This window comes from Haliotis asinina, chromosome 4, assembly GCF_037392515.1.
Source record: "Haliotis asinina isolate JCU_RB_2024 chromosome 4, JCU_Hal_asi_v2, whole genome shotgun sequence".
Classification (NCBI taxonomy): Eukaryota; Metazoa; Mollusca; class Gastropoda; order Lepetellida; family Haliotidae; genus Haliotis; species Haliotis asinina.
The window spans coordinates 40,844,393-40,866,801 of record NC_090283.1 but is presented as its reverse complement, the minus strand read 5'-3'; the positions used below and the strand labels follow the sequence as shown (position 1 = coordinate 40,866,801).

Sequence of the window (22,409 nt, the reverse complement as noted above, 5' to 3'; positions counted from 1 at the left end):
ATATAAGACTACACAATTTTAGGGTGTTCCCTGACTTTTTGTTTGTGGTTATATATGATGCAGCAGAAGAGTTACTTGACAGAATTCATTACCTTATGGAAGGTAATCATAGCAACAGTTCTTGGAACAACTTAGCATGCTACGTTAAGTCCTTCTGAGCTCCAATATCAAAATCAACAGAAATTCAGCAGAATTAAAACTTATCTGCTTGGTGCTAGTATCGGCAGGACCACAAAGAAAATGTACTAATGTAATCGATGCACTGTAATTAATAATTCTAAGGAACTGTACTGGCGCTCCTTTACGAAGCAACATTGTTTTTACTAAGGTTACTCTTAACTCCCATTCTTTATCATTAGACTAAGGTTACCTTGGTGACTTACGATCACCTTAGCGCTTTGTGAAATTAGACAACAACGACAAGGTGACAGTGACCTGTCAAAGATTCAGTAGTTACCTACATCACTGCAAGCTGTGATAATCATAATTATATACTCAAACAGTATTAACGTTCATTTCATTGTAATGCAGTTTCACAAGGCCCGTGCTCGTACCATACTGACTGTTGACATCTGAGAAATCTGTGTAACTTCTAGTTTTCACCATGACTGCTGATATGCTCGTCAGAAGAATACATGGTTATTGTATGGGAATTGGAGGATCGCATATGCAGTTATTCCATTCTGAAATCCGCCCGTCTGCCTGTGATTGTACAGTGATATGTAGGCGTTTGGTGCACATATATTTCTTATTTGTTAAGTAAATATATACATATCTATGTTGATCTTTCATCATCATCATCATCATCATCATCATCATCATCATACAAATCTCTTTTATGCTATGACATCACGACAGCGCCTTGACAATCATTGCTTTCTTCTCCTCTGTCATGTTGACGTCGCTGTCAGCTAAAAGTCTCATGTTAACAGTGAGGACACTTGGGCTATACACCCCGAACATCGGCCACAGTGGTTCACTAGTGTTTATATTGTCTAACGACGACATGACTTTCTTCTCCTTCACATCAATGAAGACAATCGTCTTCCTGGCGTCATCACAGACAACACCGTAAAGTTGTGTGTGTGGTACCCCTGCTGTGTTGGGAAGAGTATCAGGAAGATGCTGCACACACTTCCCCTCATTACATATCCTCCTGCATATCCCTCCGTGTTTAGTACAGTGGGCGACGGTCATACTGTAGGAGTGAGGACGTCCACCTATACAATGATGCACGTCCCTCTTCTCCTCCCTACATAATCCAACCTCCAGGATAAGCCCCTTATCTGGGAGTAGTCTGTCCAGACTGACCCTGGTCTCCACCTCCCAGTACTGGGCACATCCATCTTGGAGGAGGGGGACAGTACTGCATGTGCCCTTGTACTTCTTCAGTCGACCCTCCCCTGCAGGTCTGGTGTCCGACTTCCTGTTGACCAGCTCTCCTTCTGTGTTGATGTGGACGTAGTCGAGATTGGCTCTGTCTTTGTCATACTTCAGTAGTGTGCCTACAACATATGTATTTAGACGTAAATAAACCGTTAGGTTCCTTACTGATATCTATATTCTACTTTCACCTGTTGGTGATGTATAGGAGAAAACACGCCTCCGAGGTTTTACATTGTCTACCAAAGCCGAGGAGAAGTGTTTTCTCTAACATATATACCGTCAATGGGTAATTACAATGTAGATGATCATTTAATGAAGTTACATAAGAATAACAGAAGCGCGCGTAAAATCAATTTAATGACAGTAACTATAAGCAGATAATTTAGCCCCATCGTGGTCGTGCGGTAGAGTTTCTGACTATCTGAGATATGTGGTTCCAATCCTGCTTCGGAGAACAATTGTATTGTTAGCTTAATCTTGAACGATAATTTTTTAATTGATTTCAAACACTCATGTATCATTTGAATGTTGATGTCCACTTTAAGTTAGGAAAAGTAAAACCTGGGGAGAGGTCTTACCAGCGAAAAGTAAAACCTGGGAAGAGGTCTCTCTAGCGAATATTAAAACTCTCCCTCCAAAACAAAAACCTCAAATGCCGTTGTTCTGGGAAAACAAGAGATGACCTGATATATATAGAGAAGCACACTTTAGGTTTATATCAATAGCCCATTTTCAGTGGTATACCTACAAAATAAGACACAAACTTGGACTGTGAACAAAACATGACACAATTTGCAATACTAAATTTATAAAGGGATAAGTGATATTTGAATAACTACAATGAAATCGCTTGCAAAAAGTATAACACAAACACTTTGCTGCTGTGAGACGGGTGCTTTCATCTAGTACGTACACACACACACACACACACACACATATATATATATAATTTGCAATCGATTATCTGATAACGTTTATGATTGCAGAGTGAAGTAAAGCGATTCGGCGAGCTATGGTTATTTCATTATTTCTGCGAAAGTGACTGTTCCGAAGAGGTAGAAACAATCTACAGCAATATATCCACAGACGATAATAATGCTGTCTTATCCGATACCTTTGAAAATTCAAGGTTATGTACACAGCTAGATGCTGGTGAGTGGGTAAACCAACCGGGGGAAAACGACGGAGTTTCTGCTCCCATACACTGTCATTTAGTGAAGAAAAGCATAAATGTGACATAATGAGGAACCTGATGGATGCATGTCACATGGATGGATGAGTGTCACGTGACCATTCGGAAGAGTGTGAGGTTATCTGTGAAATAAAGCAGAACTTGTATAAGTGATCACAAAACAACGACACGCGCCTAGTTGTGAAAAGAAATTCCGTGCAACACGTGCGAAATAGAAGGACGCCTCTCCAGCACGTGGAAATAAGGCTGAAGTGGTATTTCATTGCGAGATACTTTCTTTGTTAAAATCCACGGTTGCCCCAATGTCTGTGAGTTTCTTCTGGGTTGTTCTGATTTACAAGTTAAATGTAATGTCGAGTTTCCTGCATGGAGAAGTTTACGAGAATGTTTTAAGCCATCCACCAGTGAACATGAAGTACCTGGATATAACTAACTAGTTATCGCAATCGTCTTTGGTCAGATGGAAAGTCGTGGTCAATGCTGTCCCAATATCGGGCCACCTATTCTTTCATTCCAGCAATTTTTGTCAGATATCTCTTATGGACACTTTCCTTCATAATCCCCCAAACAATTTCTATTGGATTTAGGTCAGGGCTATAGGTTAGCCAATGTAATAATGTCATATTTGTGACCGAATCCAGGCCTGTGAATGCTTTGAACGATGTTTTGGGTTATTGCCCTGACTTTTCTGCCAACCCACTGCATGCAGTTCAGTTCTAATGGTCTCCTTACAGACACCGACAGTTCCTCTATCAATCATATCCAGCCCTCAATTTTCTAAACTCCTTTGTTTGTTTTTAGAAGCAAGAATACCATGCCTCCTCCTGTCACCGACAGTCAATTTTCTGGGCCTACCTGTGCTCATTGCCATATCCATTTGCAATCGTTTTTAAAATAAAACGATAAATGGTGGACAAAGGGATGCCTGTTCTACTTGAAATCACTTGAAATCAATGATACTCTTAAATCATCTTACTCATCTCTAAATCGTCCATACTAGAGCTAAGGATCACTAAAATTATCTTCTGCCAGCAAGTAAGCAAAGGGGGGTAACTCGTCACAAACAAGTGAAAAAGGATTAACACAGTTGTCTCTTGAATCAAACCATACCAACCACTTGATAGCTGGTCAAGGTTGTTTACACTTATAGAAATCCAAATTAAACGTATTCCTAAAGTCACAATAATTTCTGACCATAGTATATCAGTTCTGTGCCACAGATCCAAGAGAACTTGTCCCAGCTGATGTCGATTTGGTGGTGGAGGCTGATGCCGTTTCAGCTATCTATAAAGATGCTCCAAGAGATGCCCTATCGGATTCATATCCGGAGATCGATCTGCCCAGGACCTTACTTTGACGTTCACAACTGTCACTATGCGGGCATGCATTGTCCTGTTGCAGGATCAAACCTCTCGGCTGTTGACGCACAAATGGTAACGCAACTGGTCCAAAGACTTCGTCTCTGTACCTTTGAACAGTCAAATTCCCATGAAGGATTACAAGTCGTGTTCTCTACTGACCATAAATCCCGTCCCATATCATCACACGGTTTTCACCGCCTGGACACACTTTGGTGCCAGTCACTCACCCCAACGTCTGTAAACACAAACTCGCCTATCATTTCGGAAGGTGTTGTCTTTTGTGGGCGTGGTCAACTGTGTTCTTCCCGTTCTTGGTCTGTCCAACAAGTGCCAGATCGCTCCTTACCACTGCATTAAGCTGGGCACAACAACAACCCCAGTTGGTGAGTTCGTGTGGTCGTCTTGTTCGTCTATTTTTGTATCCTTCATACTAGTGGAGGTAAGGCATACATACTGTGTCCTTTCTATGTCCGTTCATCATGTTTGTTTGAATGTTCGCAGCATACCGTTTACACGTGTCTCCAAAGGATTGAGTGGATAAAGCCAGGATAGACGAAGACCAGTGATTCTACCGAACGAACTCAACTGCTTACTGTCTCTGACAAGTGATATATAAATTATATAATATCAGGTATAAGGTAGAAGATGAATGTACTCACACTTCAGCAACATGGATCTGTCTACAGTTCCTGACTTCAGCTTATGAACAACACATTCTTTGGCCTCACCTGTGATATAAATGTGTTCATTTCATTTGCTGCGATATTAGACAAGGGGCCCCTTGGTTACACGAGTGAGTAAGTGAGTGAGTGAGTACGGTAGGATTTAGTAAGTGATACGGCCAGCTGACCCTTCATTCGTCCACATTAACCACTTGGAAGAAAAGTAGAGATTGGACGAGTGGGGATTTCATGTAATTTTCTTGTTTTCAGTTTTTAAACTGTGGCTACGATACACCACGCAACAGAGGTTATATCAATTAAAGAATAAATGTACTGATTAATATTTGTATTGTGTCCAATCATGTAGCACCAATCACTACACCATATTTCGTGTTATGTCAGTTGTCCTGAGGCATGTCTTTGCTATTATGAGGACAGAAACGGGCTTATTGATGCAAATGTGAAGCAGTCGGGATCATGTTTTTATATATGATTAGGGATATATATATGATTACGGATCATCAGAGGAGAAGGCTAGTACTATCTTACGGAGCAGGAAGTCGATGGTTCTTGCAGCTCTCTCCTTGATTACTTCTTTCTCTTCAAGGCGCTGAAAACATACGAAACTATTTACTTGTCATGTACTATTCCCCAAAGACATAATATGGTCGCATGTGTGCTTTTACACTGCAGAAAGGAACATTTACATCTGTGTCAAAACGATTGAGTGATTCAGTTAATAGTTAACGTCACAACTACAGTATTGCAGCAATACTGTGACGAGATCTAAAACAATATATACGTAAAACGTGGATACCATATACCATAAACACCATAAGGACAGTAAAAACACCAGAGTATCACTTATTTAGGATAGAAACAACATGTTTTCATAACATTTATTGCTACAGACAACGATGCAATAAAAACACAGGTCACTGGGTGAGGTCACCAGTAGCGTACCTGCCATTATGCACTTTAAGCACGTGCCGTACATTTAATGCTTTCGGCAATTAACCTCTGTGGCAGAGACATCAGCATCAAGATCAAGATATCGTTCAGTATAGTGAGGAATATCAAGACTATCTCGGTCTAAAATGTCCACATGTCATCACTTGCATTCATCCATGATCACAGAGACATGCCAGTAAACACACGCCGTGCCTTTCAGCGATTTGCTGTTCGTAAAACGAGGCGCATGGGTTTCATTTAAGAAAACGGATAGAAAATAGAGTTTACTCCTCAGACGACAAACTATTGATCCACATACTTTCTTAATTTATGTTTATATACTTAACATGCGCAAGCTTTCTGCTATTCAATTTATATTCACAACATTCAACCCTACACACCACAAATGACTTCCGCCGACGAAAGGTGATGATATACCACTACTTCAGACGAATATGGTTGCCATATTTTGTATGACTTGAAGGTCCAAAAACATTCTGTCAGCTTGTAAACCTATTTATTCACGAAATGCAGCCTTTCAATGTCTTTAAAAGTGGAGTTTTCAAAATATAAAATATACAATCACTGGCGAAAATATCGTGCACACCTACCACTATTTATGCGAGTTTGGCGGCCATTTTGTTTTTTAATTTTGAGCGTCAAAATACATTTTTCAACTTGGAACCTTATGTGTTCGTGATCAGCACTCTTTAAATAGGTAAAATATCCAGGATACCACACTTTTATCCACAATCGGTCCCAGTCTAATATGTCTGCAATGATTTGGGAATTATGTGAGTTATTGTTGTAAGTAAATAAATGAACTCTATGCAGTCTGTAAATTATGACTCAGTTATGTACTGTAGTAAACATTTGACATTACTGTTGTTTGTCAATCTCAGGTTTGTTTATAGTTACACTCTGTCTCATCTCAACTCAACTCAGTTGAACCGATCTCTTAAGAAACGATATGACGTCGCACTCTCATAATCATCGGTCGTGCGTTAGTTATAACACTATCGAAAGATGAATAAGGATTTATGTGTATTTAAACTGTTTCTTAATTAATTCATGTTTATAATTCGTTTGTTTCTGACTTTCGTAAATGTACTTAATGCTTGTCCTTAGTCAAAAAAGGAGAACTTGAACAGAAACTAAAGGAAAGAATATGAAAGTGAGAAGAAAATTTTATTGAGCTCCTGCTTCTGTTGACTATTTAGTCCGCTTTGCAGGTACGACTTATTGATAATACAAACACTGATAATACTCACAATGTTGTGGTTCATTTCCACGTCGGCCATGTAAACATCATCAGTTTGAGCATCCGCATCTACAAATAAACGAATAAGACAAGAGATATTAACTAAATAGAAAAATTACACGAATTTCAATAAGACAAAGTCCGTGTTAAAAAGCATGTAATGTGAGTGAGTGAGTGAGTTAATGTTTAACGTCACATCGGCAATATCTCAGCCATATCGTGACGGGAACATATAAATTAAATATATGCATATGGAAAAATCTGTCAACGAAGGGCATTAAAACAACTAGCATATCACAATCTTAATTAAAACTAGTATGGAAAGTTAAAACTAATATTACTATTTAGACAATACATAATAAAAACAGACCATAGATCGCCAACAAGTGAAGGTAGATCACCACACTAGGGACCATGGGGACTTACAGTACCTTTGCTACCTACATGGACCCTAGTTGGATTTACATCATCCCCTCAGCTGCTGGCGATTGTACGAAAGGTTAGCCAAAATTAAAACAACATGAATACTACGATTAAAAACCTGGTAGACTTAAATTTACTGTGAATGTTTCTTCATCCATTTACAGAAACATACTATTCAAAATTCACCCAAAAAATCAATTTCTTTTAAAAAACCTATAATAAAATGAGAATTAACGTTGGTAAAAAGATCCTTCATTGTTTTAACTGTAAGATATTTATCCCTTGTGATGGAGAATTCAACACAGTCAAGCAGAATATGCTTGACCGTGACTCTCTCATCACAAGGGATGCAAAATCGAGGATCCTCACCTTTCAACAGGTATGCATGAGTATATCTAGTGTGGCCAATACGACATCGTCGTAGTATGACCTCTTCAAATCTGGACTGACAACCCAAGCGGGTATAACCAATGTAAGGTTTTATCTCATGTAATTTATTTATACCCACTTGAGTGTCCCACTTCTTTTGCATTAGATCACGGATATAAGATCTAATGGTGGCTTTGTAATCACTGTAGGGAATAAGAAGCGGTGTCACAGATTTGTTTAGTGCTGCCTTGGCAGCAAGATCGGCCATCACATTTCCAGAAATACCTACATGGCTGGGTAACCAACAGAAGACGATGTCGTATTGGCCAGTAGCAAGAATATTATACAATTCAATAATGTCAATTAAAAGTGGATGTTTACATGATAAATTTTTAATCGCCTGGAGACAAGAAAGAGAGTCTGAATAGATTATATATTGTTTACGTTTAGGGTGTCTTTGAATATATTTAAGAGCTGTTAATATGGCGTTAGCTTCAGCTGTAAAAATAGAACTACTATCTGGTAATCTAGAGTGCGTGAGTGAGTTAATATTTATCGTCACATCGGCAATATCTCAGCCATATCGTGACGAGAACATTTAATACTGAAATGAAATATATATATCTATTATAAAACCTGTCAACAAGAGACAGTAAAACAACTAGAATATCACAGATGAGAATATAAAACTAGTAACTATACCTAAAACAATGTATCTATACAGGACAATACAAGATAAAAATGGGCTATAGATTGCTAACAACTGAAGGTAGATCACCATACTAGGGACCATGGGGACTTACAGTACCTTTGCTACCTGCATGGACCCTAGCTGGATTTACATCATCCCCTCAGCTGGCAGCAATTTGGGAAACCTAGCCATGCAAATAAAAAGACACTTATGCTACGATTAAAAACATGAAAGTTTGAATTTACTTTGAATGTTTGTGGACGTACGTACCCTCTCGGGGGGACAATAGTTTTACAGTACTTCAACCCCCTTTGAGGATACAGCCACTAACAAGCACAGTTCTGAATTTAAACTTCCAATAATAAAATATTTATCTATTTACAATTCAGACAATAAATCTAATTCTTTTAAAAATGCAATGATTAAATGAGAGCTTGTGTTATTAAAAAGATCCTTCAGAGTTCGTGAATGAAAATACTGATCCCTTGTGATGGAATACTCGACACAGTCAAGCAGGACATGCTTGACTGTGATTCTTCCATCACAAGGGATACAAAACGGAGGATCCTCACCTTTAAGCAAATATTTATGTGTATATCTTGTGTGGCCAATACGACATCGTCGCATGATGACCTCCTCAAATCTGGACTGACAAACCAAGTAGGTGTAACCAATATACGGTTTTATTTCATGTAATTTATTGATACCTACTTGAGTGTCCCACTTCTTCTGCATCAGATCACGGATATACGTTCTAATGCAAGCTTTGTAATCTGAATATGGAAGAAAAAGTGGCGTCACAGATTTGTTGAGTGCCGCCTTGGCAGCAAGATCGGCCATCACATTTCCAGAAATACCTACGTGACTGGGTAACCAACAAAAGACGATGTCGTATTGGCCAGTAGCAAGAGTATTATACAATTCAATAATTTCAATTAAAAGCAGATGTTTACAAGAAATGTTTTTAATAGCCTGAAGACAAGAAAGAGAGTCGGAATATATTATATGCTGTTTACGTTTAGGGTGTCTTTGAATATATTTAAGAGCTGTTAATATGGCGTTAGCTTCTGCTGTAAAAATAGAACTATTATCTGGTAATCTAGAAGATATTGTTCTGGATCCAATGACAGTAGCACAAGCAACTGCACCACCGTCCTTGGACCCATCTGTAAATAAGGATTTGTAATTGTTATATGTATGTTTCAATTGATTACATTCCTGTTTATACTGTAATTCATTAGTTTCTGATTTTTTAATTGTAGTTAATGTTAGGTCAACCTGTGGCCTAATCAACTGCCATGGGGGAGAGGAAAGAAGACGGGAAAGAGCTATATTGTTCAGCCCAATACCAGCAGCAGCAATAAACGGCTTTATTCTGAGCCCAAGAGGTGGAACAAGAGAAGACTTTTTGCTATACAAATCCTCATAAAGGGGATTGAAGACACAGTTATATGCAGGGTTAGATTCGTTAGAGTATAGTTTTATGATACATTGTAAAGATAATTTGATACGGCGTTGTGCAAGAGATGGTTCATCGGCCTCAACGTAAAGACTGTCAATAGGTGAAGTTCTGAAGGACCCAAGACAAAGTCTTAGACCTTGGTGATGGACAGGATCAAGAAGTTTAAGATTGCTTTTGCAGGCTCCACCATAGACGATGGAGCCATAATCAAGTTTAGAACGAACGAGTGATCGATATAAATGGAGAAGGGTAGCTTGATCCCCTCCCCATTTTGAATTTGAAACCACTTTCAACAAGTCAAGAGCTTTCAGGCATTTACTTTTAAGTGATTTAATATGTGGTAAAAACGTTAAGTGTGAATCAAAGATTAGACCCAAGAATTTGGCTTCCTTCACAACTTTAATGGGCGTCCCATCTAGAGATAGTTCAGGGTCTTTATGTGGTTTGTATTTTCGACAAAAATGTATGCAGTTAGTTTTCGATTTAGAAAATTTAAAGCCGTTTTCAAGACACCATTTATTAATCCTGTTTAAACACAACTGCAATTGCCGTTCAATGGTATGCATATTTTTACCACGACAAGAAATATTAAAATCATCCACAAATAACGATCCATCAATTGAATCGTTTAAAACTTTAGATAAACTGTTGATCTTGATGCTAAAAAGAGTGACTGACAAAATACTGCCTTGTGGAACACCCTGATCCTGACTGTAATGATCAGACAGGGTAGAGCCCACGCGGACCTGGAATTGTCTGTTATTTAAAAAGTTGGCAATAAATTAAGGCAAACGACCTCGCAACCCGAAGTCATGTAAATCTCGTAAAATGCCATATTTCCAAGTAGTGTCATATGCTTTTTCAAGATCAAAAAGATAGACACAGCGTGTTGTTTGTTAATCAGTGCGTTTTTTACAAATGATTCTAAACGCACTAAGTGATCGACAGTACTTCTTTTTTTGCGGAAACCACATTGTATATCTGTGATAAGGTTATTAGTTTCCAAGTACCAAACAAGTCGATTATTTATCATGCGTTCCATGGTCTTGCAAACACAGCTTGTTAATGAAATCGGACGATAATTGGATGGATCCGTATGATCACGTCCAGGTTTAGGTATTGGTACTACTATGGCGTCACGCCATGACGGAGGAAAGTTACCCGATGTCCAAATATCATCAAAATATTTAGGAGAGTTTCTAGGCAGGATTCTGGTAAGTGCTTCAGGAGTTGATAATGTATGTTATCAGCTCCAGTAGCAGTGTCATGAGCTTGATCAAGAGCAGTATGGAGTTCATGAATAGAAAACGTTTCATTATAATCTTCCCCATTATCAGAATTGAAATTAATAGTTTTCTTTTCTTGTTCTTTTTGATACTGCTGGAATCTAGGTAAATAATTAGAAGAGGAAGAGTGTTTAGCGAGTGTTTCGCCCAATTTATTTGCGATATCTGATTTATCAGTAAGTAATTGATCTCCATCTTTAAGATGATGGACAGTAGATTTAGTACCTTTACCTTTGATTTTCTGGACCATGTTCCATACCTTGGACATGGGTGTCCGAGAATTTATTTTAGATACATAATTTTGCCAAGATTGGCGTTTGTTCTGTTTAAAAGTACGCCGTGCTTTAGCATTTAAAATTTTAAATTTATTTAAATTATGCACCATAGGATGGCGACGGAAATACTGTTCTGCTTTTTTCCTTGCCTTCCTAGCTTGTTGGCACTCATCGTTGAACCATGGTTTTCTTATGTGTGGAACTACAGAGGACTTTGGTATACACTCATCAGCTATGGAATTCAGTTCATCAGAAAAGCATTTAATAGCATCAGGAACGTCAATAAAACGTTCAGGTTTAAGTTTTTCAGCACACAGTGTTTCATATAAAGCCCAGTTAGCCTTTTTAAAATTTCGTCTTGATGATGGAGGAACATCGGATGGAGTTACAGCTTTTAACACAATAGGAAAATGGTCACTTCCACAGAGGTCATCGTGGACTGACCATTCGAATTCATTTAGTAGTTCGGAAGTTGTCAATGACAAGTCAAGAGCAGAATAGGTCCCTGTACCAGGATGTAAATATGTGCTGGAACCATCATTATAAATACACAAATCATTGTCAGAACAAAAGTCCTCCAACAATTTCCCTTTAGTGTTTGTAGTTACACTACCCCAGAGTGGGTTGTGCCCATTTAAATCTCCCATTATAATACAGGGCTTCGGGAGCTGATCATATAGAGCTTGAAGATCAGTTTTAGCAAACGTCGAAGACGGAGAAATATAAAGAGAGCATAGCGTAAACGCTACATGTAACGTAATTCTCACTGCAACAGCCTGCATATTAGTATTAAGTGAAACAGGGCTTTGAATAACGTTTTGTTTGACTAGAATGGATGATCCGCCAGTGGCCCGATCACCCGGAGGTGCAAAACAATGATATGTATTAAACTGACGAAAATTAAATGTATCTGTTTGTTTTAAATATGTCTCTTGGAGACATATCGCTGAAGGTATAAAATCTTGGACTAATAGCTGTAATTCATGTAAATTAGTCCTCAATCCTCTGCAGTTCCATTGTACAATATTATTGGAATAAACTATCTTTTAGGGGGATGTATTGGGAATCTACCCCGCACTCTTTTGGAGGGCGACAAGCTATGTGCCCTAGAATGGATTTTGTGATCCTTTAGGAGCTTTGCCACTTTGTTGTTTTGAAGCATCAGGCTTTGGCTTCGGTTTACTTTTCACCGTTTGTTGACTCTCAGCTGTAGATTGAGACTTTGAGTGTGACTGAGATGCTGATTTGTGATCAGACGAAGTCTTTGAGGTATTAGGAAGTGATTCCTCAGTCTGTGATGATATAGCAGTGCACAAATGCTGTGGAGAGTCGCAATTGACCCAAGTCAAGGTAGTTTGACAGCCTGTGGTTGACGTTGTTTTAGAACTAGACCCCAATGATGTTTTTGCTACTGTAGCATAACTTTCTGAAAGTTCAGATCTCTTTACCAGTTTTTTGGCCTCAGAAAAGGAGATATTTTGTGTAAATTTTATTTTATTGATCTCCATTTGCTCTTTCCAAATAGGACACTGTTTAGAAAAGGACGAATGGTCGCCTGAGCAATTGGTGCATTTTTTATAATCACTGTCACAATCTTCTGTTGTGTGTGTCTTCTCACCACAGTGAGCACACACAACAGACAATGTGCAAGTATTCACACCGTTTCCATATTTCTGGCATTTAAAACACCTGAGCGGGTTGGGGATGTACGTATCAACTGGAATGTTACAGTAGCCTGCCTTCACTGATTTGGGTGCATTTGGAGATGAAAAAGTAAACAGGTACGTATTCGTTTTGATGGTTTCGTTGTTTCTCCGCGTTGAAAAGCGCTTGACATAGAGCACACCTTGATCCTTCATTTCAGATCCTATATCAAGTTCCGACATATCATCCAACAATCGATCACGATCTCTCACAATACCTTTACTTGTATTCAAGGTCTTGTGAGCAGAGACCGTGACCGGAATGCCCACGAAAGATTTTATGTTCATGAGGTTCGTTGCTTGTTGTTTTTTCCCGCATTCAACTAGCAGGGCACCCGAACGCAAGCGTCTAATGTTTTTCACCTCCCCAGCAATACCTTGAACACCCTTGGACACAGCAAAGGGGTTCAGTTTTAATGGTGTCTTGTCAGGTGTCTCAATCACAATGAAACGTGGCCAATATTCAATCGATGCAGATGGTCTCTGGTCAGGATCAACAGGGTCAATATCAAGTGGACGTTTTGTTTTTTTAAGTGGTATTTCGTAAGCCATGGTTAGTGTTATATGGTTCATCATCCGAGCTCCCCACCCACCACGGAGTATCACAAGGACAATGCTAAAGCAAGCGGGCCTCCAACTTGCAGCACCAAGGACACCCGGATGATATACTCCAGCAGAAAAATTAAAAGATTAATAATTCTACCAGATTGGCCCATGAGCCACCGCTTTCTGGCATAGGACTCTAGGCAAATTACAGAACAACATATTTCAAATTAAAAAATGTTTTAGATTATAAAGCCAAGACCAAATTTACAACAATTCCAAATGATTTATGTGCATTGATAAATATAATAATACCCCATGCACAGGGCTTGGCATGACAAGCCGATTGGTCGAACCGGGCCCATTCGACCACCCGTCTAGGCGAAGTGAGGGCCAAAGTGGTGTATTGAGCAACAGGAACACGGTTGCAAGCTCCTATTGCCCTCAACCACCAGGATCCCTTCCTCCGCCGACACGGGCCGCAACCCACGGCAAACGGGTTGGTGGACCACATATCCCCCCGGGCCCACTACGGGGGTGTCGGCGAGCTCTTAGCGTGACCCAGCACCCACCACGAGGAGGTGGCTCGCCACGGGTGCCAGCATGTAATGTAAAGCTCCAGGCTGGTGATTCAGCGAGCTTGAAGTGAGGGCATCGAGTGAGTGAGTGAGTGAGTGAGTGAGTGGGTTTAATTTTACGAACATTAAACGAACAAAATATTCCAGCCATGTGGCGTCGGTCTGTGAATAATCGAGTCTGGGCTAGACAATCAAATGATCAACGACATGAGCATCGATCTGCGCAACCGATGACATGTGCCAACCAAGTCAGCGAGCCTGACCACTCGATCCCGTTAGTCGTTTCTTACGACAAGCATAGTCGCCTTTTATGGCAAGCATGGGTTGCTGAAGGCCAATTCTATCCCGGGACCTTCACGGGTACCGTTCAAAGAAATCTAACAAACAAGATTAATGGCTAATAGTAAAAGATACAATCTATCATCCAGTTCATGAAAGACCTTTATGATCATACATAATGTTGTCAAACATTGATATCTGTGATTCTGAAATCACCCTTAACAGTTCCTTAACACTCTTCTATGTGCATAGGAGTTGAGAAGACTTACATAAGCACTTTTCGAACAAAGGTGAGGTTGAGACTTCAGGCCACATTTGCTAATGTTGTTCTACCCTGGACCTTCACGGGTCTGAGGGGATAGAGGTAACCTGTGACCCGGTGTAAAGTCTTTGTATACAGGCCAGTCGTGTACCTTACACGTCCCTGTACACTTAAAAGAAAATGTAAATGACCAGATGGTGCCTACATCAATATATGCAAACACTTAGTTGGGGGTACACCAACATGCAGTAAAACATTTGAATGGATGCCTGGAAAGGTAGGGAAAGCCACGTTAACTCGCTGCACGAATTGTATGATCCCTGGGGAGTTGAGATTGAAAATTACAATGTGCTGCTGGAATTGACGTACAGTGATCAAAGGAAAAACAAAGCGCTTTGAGCATGTACTTGACATGAACTGTGGCGCTACATAAATACTCACATAAACATAAGTCTTAATATAATGAACTGAAACCATCACCACATCATATACTAACTGTACACATTCTATAACCATTCAAACAATTACGTTTTGCCAACATACATACCTTTAACAGACTGACTTGTTAAAAGGGAGGCAAATCCTGATGTGATAGACTTGAGTTTTGACATGCTGTTGTTGCAGAGAGCAAGATAATTGTCACGTATTTCTGGTGTAGCAGTGTCTTGGCATGTCTGAGTCATGTCCCTTATAGAACTCTCCACGGCCAGGATATCTAACTTTGAGCCATAGAGAAGGACTTTGTTGATGTAGTCTAAAACTCCTGTGCATATCTTCCAGTCGTTTTCATACGTGGTGAGAAGAGCATGTTGTGTTGCATTAGCTTCCTCTGACTGACGTTCAAGATCGAAAAGAAATTCCTTTTCACTTTGATCAAGTTGTGATCTCAGTGTCTGGAATGTATGGTCAACCGTTTCTTTCCAAATGCTGTGCATTCTCTGAGTAGATTTCCTTCCATTCATGACGCTCTTTATATTTAACTCACGGCGATCCTGTAGCGTTGATAAAACATCCTTATGAAGGTGCAGCTGTTTTGTTACAGCCTCGCCAACCATATCCAACTCCTCAACGTCATGCTCTGCGTGATCGCCAAGCCTACATCTCGCACAGATTAACTTCTGGCAGCTTTTATCAAACAGATAAAGTGAATCGTATTTATGGGTGCTGCAAAATGTTGGAATGTTGGAGACAGTCGGTACCAAGTCACTAATGTTTTGAAGTAGATGGTCTCTAAAAACTTTAAGGCTACTGTGCATAGTCTGGCAGTATTCACAGAGTAACTCTTCACACTCCTGACACCAACACACAGCCTGGTTGCCGTCATCTTCATGTGTACATAGAAGCTCTGTGGGGCGATGTTTGGCTGTCAGGTAAAATATTTCCTTCTGTCTCACTGCATCCTTCTGGAGGCTTGTGCCTTCGAGATCGACCTGCCTCTGACAAGTAGAGCATGACATTACACCATCAGTTCTAGATGTTACACACGTCTCACATACAGCGTGTAGGCAGGGCAGTAGGTAGGGGGCGGGGCCTTTCAGGGAAAACTGCTGCTGGCAGACAGAACACGTCGGGAAGACGTGCCTTCTGAAAAACAGGAAACTTAAATTAGCACATGAGAACACTGTGGGTATACTAAAATATGATACGACAGAGCTACCCTGAGGTTTTTAATCAACTAAACACCATGGACACAGCCATCAACAGTCTCAGTAAACAATTAAAGTCCTTAATATTAAAGTACATGACTTTATACAAACACGATTCATCAGACGATGTGGAACCCCCCACTACTGTACATAGGTCATTATGTACTGGACATTCAAAATGATTGTGAACTTTTTTAAGGGGAGGAAAATGTATGAGGTTTTGACGCTGGTTCAAGGGGAACTATCTCCCCTCGGTAGCGTTTGCTGAACGACAAGGTGGACAGACTACACTGGTCTCGGACTTAAAACACATATCTAAGTCACCTCTAAGAAACCAGTTTCGGGAAATAGGTAACAAAGTACTGGAGGCAATATTCTATGGATTTTTATGTGCAAGACAGCCGTTTCATCAGGTTGTGACATGAAGCTTGCTGGTGAAGCGCTCAGGGTTGAAGTGCTGTCTGTGACGAAATCCCCTTGCCCTAAGATGTAGCCTTCCTGAAAATGTGCATAGTTGTCAACAGCTAACTTTAGTTTCTGAATAGCAAAATGAAAGAATGAAACGTGTCTTACGTGTTTGATGTTCTTGCATCGCCTTCCAAATGTTTCACTTCTGTGAAAAAAGCACATTGAAGCATCAATAAAAAAAGGATCGAATGACGTTCCTTCTGAGACCAAAATTGTGTTATTGTTGGCTACATCAATGTTGCAAACCCTACACGCTTATTCAATTATTCAGAAATACATTCAAAAGTGACATGAAGTTTTGTTTCATTCAAATGTTTCTTTTCTGTATTCTTTTTGATTTCCTTTTGATGTAAATCCTTCCTTGGAAATAATTGTTTTTCGAATCTGTTGGTTTTAATTTCCTTTCCTTGACAATACACTGTCCCAACTCACTTTTTCGGGAAGTTGAGTGTTCCTAAGAAAACATCTCATAATCTGTGACATGGCACATTTGGCTACAACATTTGATCTATAGGGCTTTTAAGTACGTGAAATGGAGAAAGTTCGTCCCATTTTCCACTGATTTCGTTCTCTCCAGATTTGTATAATAAACAAGTTTAACCATTCTGTTAGATACATCATAAAAGTAGACACACAAATTTCAGGTAACTGAAAGTTATTACTGTGTTGGCTTTAAGTTAGAAAAAACATTCACGATTTTTTTCCAAATGACCTAGTTGTAGGCGCATTCTGTTTTGACAAGTTTTTTAAAAGTCACTCTGCAAAGTAGAACCAGGTGACTAATTTCAAAAGGTTACTCTAAAGCCAAATATTAATTTTTTAATCGCTTGTTTAAAATTGTAGGCACTTTCGGAAATTGCAATGAGCAGCTGTAAGGGAAAATGTGTATCGAGTACATTAAGTGTTAATTTTAGATTTGAAAACCGTTGTATCATTGCCTTGTGATAGGACAAAAAAACCAGAATGCTACGACAAAAGAAACATTTCCAGTGGTATTTATGGTGGGAGAACGAGTACACTCCCCACTTGGGTACACCACAGGGTTACGCCCTTAGGGTATGAAATAAGATGCAAAATTGAATGCAAAACGACCCAGTGTTTTCCCTGCCATTGTTTTCATTTTTTTAAATTTTAAATATTACTTTTCTTATTAAATGTAGCTGTGAAATTGAGAGACAATGTCTTGGGTGGTGTTTGCCATAAACACATCAAAGTCAGCTAAGGAGAATGGGGCAGTGTGTTGTTTGGTTTTAAGGCTATATTCGACTAAAGTATCCATGGGATATTTTAACCGTTTGGTACAGCACAAACTTTAACTATAATTGTAAAGAGTAATGAATTTCTCTCGACGAATCACTTGACGTAGGTCTGAGTAAATATCAAGTCCATCGATGTTAACCAAGACGCATCTGAACAACCATTTTTCAATTGGTTTCCACATGATGATGACAATTCGAATATTTAATAACAGGGTAAATGATGTTGAGGTGATACGTTTTCATTAGACCATATGTGATTGTTGGCATGTTTCCTGTTGTCCCTGTCTATTTACATGGCTGGTACATACTGGCCCAGTTTGGTAATTGTTTTTCTGATTGCTGCTGTCAATGCTTTGGCGGTGGTTGGTTTCATTATGATGGCTTCGATGGGTTTCTTGCACGAGTCTGGTGGCTTCATAGCTGATGACATCCACCACTTGCGGCAAGCTTACCACCCATTCAGTATTTCTTGTACATGTCTTTGGTACAGATTTCGATCAGCAGTGAAATCCATGTCTGTTTGTCAGCATATTGTGTCTTAAATTGATTATACACATGAGCATTAATTAAGGACCACCAAAAATAGATGTTGATTGTTACAAAAAGGGATCAAAACAGAGAAGTCAACCAGTTATATTTAAATACACATGCAGTTAGCATGAAATTCACGTGCTGACTCAAATGCATGCTTTTCATGCTAAAGTTCTGTCATGGTACAAGCGACAGAGGGGTATAAAAAGGTGAGATGAAGCATTCTCATTGCTTTCTTATCGACGCATCAATAAGAGAAAACTGTGCTGAAACATTTTTGGACATGCCAAGGCATAAGCTTTCTGAAAATACCAGATGGCAGATTATTGGTGTGCATGAAGTTGTTTTTCCTGTCGCAGCATTGGGTTCACATTGAATATCAATCGCAATGTCATTAGTCGCCACTCGCTGTGATGACTGTGCCCTAGTTCGCATAGTGACACGCAGGCTCATGACCATTACCAAAGATCTCAGAGAACAATGGAGAGTGGGTGTTCATCTCTCAAAGCACCACCCAAAGGAGGCTCAGGTCCAATGAAACGTCCCTTACTCACTGATAGTCACAAGGCTCAATGTTTGGCATGGTGTAATCAACGGCTAAACCACAATCTGAGGACACTGTGCAGGATCCATTGGTCCGATGAAAGCCGTTTTCTTCTTCTTGTTACTAATGGCTGTCGGCGAGTTTGGAGAAGTAATGAGGCTTGTCAACAGCGGATGATCCATGCAGCTGAACCCTTTGGCTGTGGATCTGTAATGGTGTGCTGGTGTATCTCCTATGACTGTAAGCTGAATCTTATCACCATTCAAGGGCCACTCAATGGTCACAGATACCAACAGGAAGCTGCTGTTGTCCTGCATTGACCCCTAGTATTTATGGACGATAGAGCTGCTATCGCATACTCTTGCAGAACAATGCAGTTGACAGATTACCTTGGCCTGCGAGAAACCCTGATCTCAACCCAATTGAGCATTTATGGGACCATCTGGGGCGCCCAGTTCAAGTACGGGATCCACCTATTCACAATCTACAGGAATTAGCCCAGGCACTTCATGAGGAATGGCATCGGATTCCAGTGATGCGCATTCGGCATTTGATTTCCAGCATGAGAAGGAGGGTTGCAAAGGTCATCCGTGCGAGGAGAGGATACACCAAATACTGATGTCTGTGTGACCATAGTTTTGGACATGATTATTGATAACGTTTCAGTGCCCCCATATGACCGTCAATAAATTACAGCCGAAAGTAGCAGCAGTGTTTGTAATTGATGGATTGACACTTTAGATGGTTCAGTTAATGAAATTATGACCACGTGTTTGGTTTCCATATCATGAATGACCAGTGTGTTGTTGTGTTAAATACAATCTTATAGCATTGAAATATGGGCGGTGCTTAATGGTGTTTGGACAAGTCCAGGATGCACATCCTTCCAGTATGTAGCCGACGTTACAATCTGGTGTGATGCCCAAGACATCGATCTCACAGTCAACCCATCCGAAACTTCCTGTCAGTAGAGACTCACTCACAGGCCAAACTTAGATGTTGTTGGCGTACAGATAGAGGATGTGGTTGGAGGGTTGATTCAGATTATAGCCTTCCACGTACAGTTCGAAGACCATGGAAATCATACCAGACATTCCTTTTTCGATAAACAGGTGCGTGTCATAGTCCATTAGTTTCGTACCATGTGGAGTCAGTTGATACTGTTTCAAACACGTTTTTCTGATAATCTGAAGATCTCGGCCAGCAGGAGTACGTCTGCTTTCAAGTAGAGATCGTAATAATGTTGGCAGACTAGTTTTTCCCAAACGTTGAGGGTGCGCTTGTTACCGTCATCTGGCATTTTCGAGCTGGCTAGGCCACTATAAATGCGGTCTGTGGTTGGTAATTGTGTCTTCTCAAAGACAATCATTCATGTATTCGTCGGGGTAAACGCTCTAGTTCAGCAGAAGGAGTGGAGTCATCACGTCGGTGTATCGAGAGATGTTCTCCCGACGTTGCCAGGGCCATGCATGATGGCTGCCTAACCTAACAGCGAAGAGAGACGTTTTCCTGACGTTGCTAGGGATAGTCAAGATGGCTCATGATTTTTCACATAGTATGTTTGATATTCAGTAAACCGTCAATGTAGGATAAAAGCGCTTAGACTAACTATATTAGTCAGCCTGCTACCAGACTCAACAATCCGTTTATATAGGAATGAAATGTAACAAACTCTATAAGTAACTGTTAAGTAACTGCTTCTGTCTGTTACCAGCATACTATCAATTTCTTTTCTGTGTTTTATTAAAGTCATCATCATTTGCAGAGGAGGTTTTAGGAGATTTATTCCTCAGTCAGAAATCAAGCACTGTACTCGTAAAATATCAGTGTAGGTTTGAAAATACCTACTTACAGCTACAGTTGTACATTGCATCACATGACAGGCAATGAAGTCATGACTGTATACTAGACTATGCCTTTGTCTCTGAAAATATATATATATATATAATTTTGATTGTAACAAAAAAAGTCGTGTTAGCAGAGGGTACGACTTGACACTATTGTTAACAATTCTAAATATCCGTAAAATCATATAATTCTTTCATACAATTCGTGATGAGAACGTGACATCGCTTGCTGATCTTCATTCCAATGCCCTGTTTCACTAATATAACAACTTTCATCAGGTAGTGGTCTTTATTGTCCATGAACACGTACGGAAAACTGAGCGTGATGTTGATTTCAGATCGCATGTGTGCCCATGTGTTGTTGTCGGTGAAGGCGAGCATGTAGTGCGTGCTTTACTCAATGCCCATGGTCACCACATCGTCCAGGCCGAACAGCTTGCCTCCACATATCTTGGATATCGTTCATTCGTCCTCATTCGACAGGTAGTACCGTGTGTTGCTATCCTCTCCTCCATTATCGATGAAATTGCCTAGGTTGTTGTTGTTGCTGCCACCAGATCCGTCACTTTGACAGAGAGACTGCATGAGATTGATGTCCGGTGCAATTTTCAGTTGTAGTATCCCGTGAACATTGATTTCTTACTTAGAATACTTGTTGTAGAGGGGAGTGAGATTTTCCTCTGTGGTGTCATAATAATCATCCACTGTTGGCTTTAACGGGAAATGACCTATGTTTTCATTCATGAACAAGGTGTCATCGTCTTGTGCATGTTCCAAGGGTGCTCTATCGCCACCCAAATCAACAGCTGGAATACTGTCACCACCTTTGACCATGGTTCTATTAAAGATATCAAAACATGCTTTCAATATATAAGCGGTACGGGCAAAAACTCAACCCTTTCTGAAGACTGATGGAACCCCTGGGGATCAAATCTGTGTGTCACTCAGTGACCATCACCAACAATCCAAACACAATAGATGATAACCAAACGCTGCTCTAGGGCCTACCTAACCTGGATGCGAATGACATCATCTTACCCAGGACTGGTCGTCTGTCTTACCAGATCAGTTGGAATTCCAATGATGCTAAAAGAAAAGTCATGACGAACCAGAATCATGCCATCGTGAAAAAAACCACCATCAAAATCAGCGAGAATGAGATCCTGAGAATCAACGACAGCAACGTGTGTTTCAGTTACACGGACCCCTGGAGAACCACGAGTGAACGGGAAAGCATGAAGTACCACGGCATTTGTCTAGCTGATTTTCAATCTACTCAGCACCATTTTGGGCATACTTTCGCGTACCCAAAGGTTCACATGCCATTGCACCAAGCTGCACTCGGAAATAGACTGAAATACGAATTCACAAACTCACGTTTATCAAGCATCCCGAATTGACCCATCAGATTCGCAACCAGTATTTGGGCA

At 40.1% G+C, this 22,409-nt stretch overlaps 1 protein-coding gene across 1 annotated transcript in view; it reads right to left on the bottom strand.

Annotated features, from left to right (window-relative positions):
• Positions 1 to 725: 725 nt before the first annotated feature.
• LOC137281570 (uncharacterized) overlaps positions 726 to 22,409 on the bottom strand; it is a 42,806-nt gene continuing 21,122 nt past the window's right edge. The window contains exons 7-12 of the mRNA XM_067812882.1: positions 16,904 to 16,943; positions 15,232 to 16,268; positions 6,824 to 6,882; positions 5,151 to 5,211; positions 4,599 to 4,667; positions 726 to 1,505 (exon numbers count right to left, since the gene is read on the bottom strand). Of these exons, the coding sequence (XP_067668983.1) occupies positions 850 to 1,505; positions 4,599 to 4,667; positions 5,151 to 5,211; positions 6,824 to 6,882; positions 15,232 to 16,268; positions 16,904 to 16,943 (1,922 nt within the window). The 3' untranslated portion in view covers positions 726 to 849. The remainder of the gene's footprint in view (positions 1,506 to 4,598; positions 4,668 to 5,150; positions 5,212 to 6,823; positions 6,883 to 15,231; positions 16,269 to 16,903; positions 16,944 to 22,409) is intronic.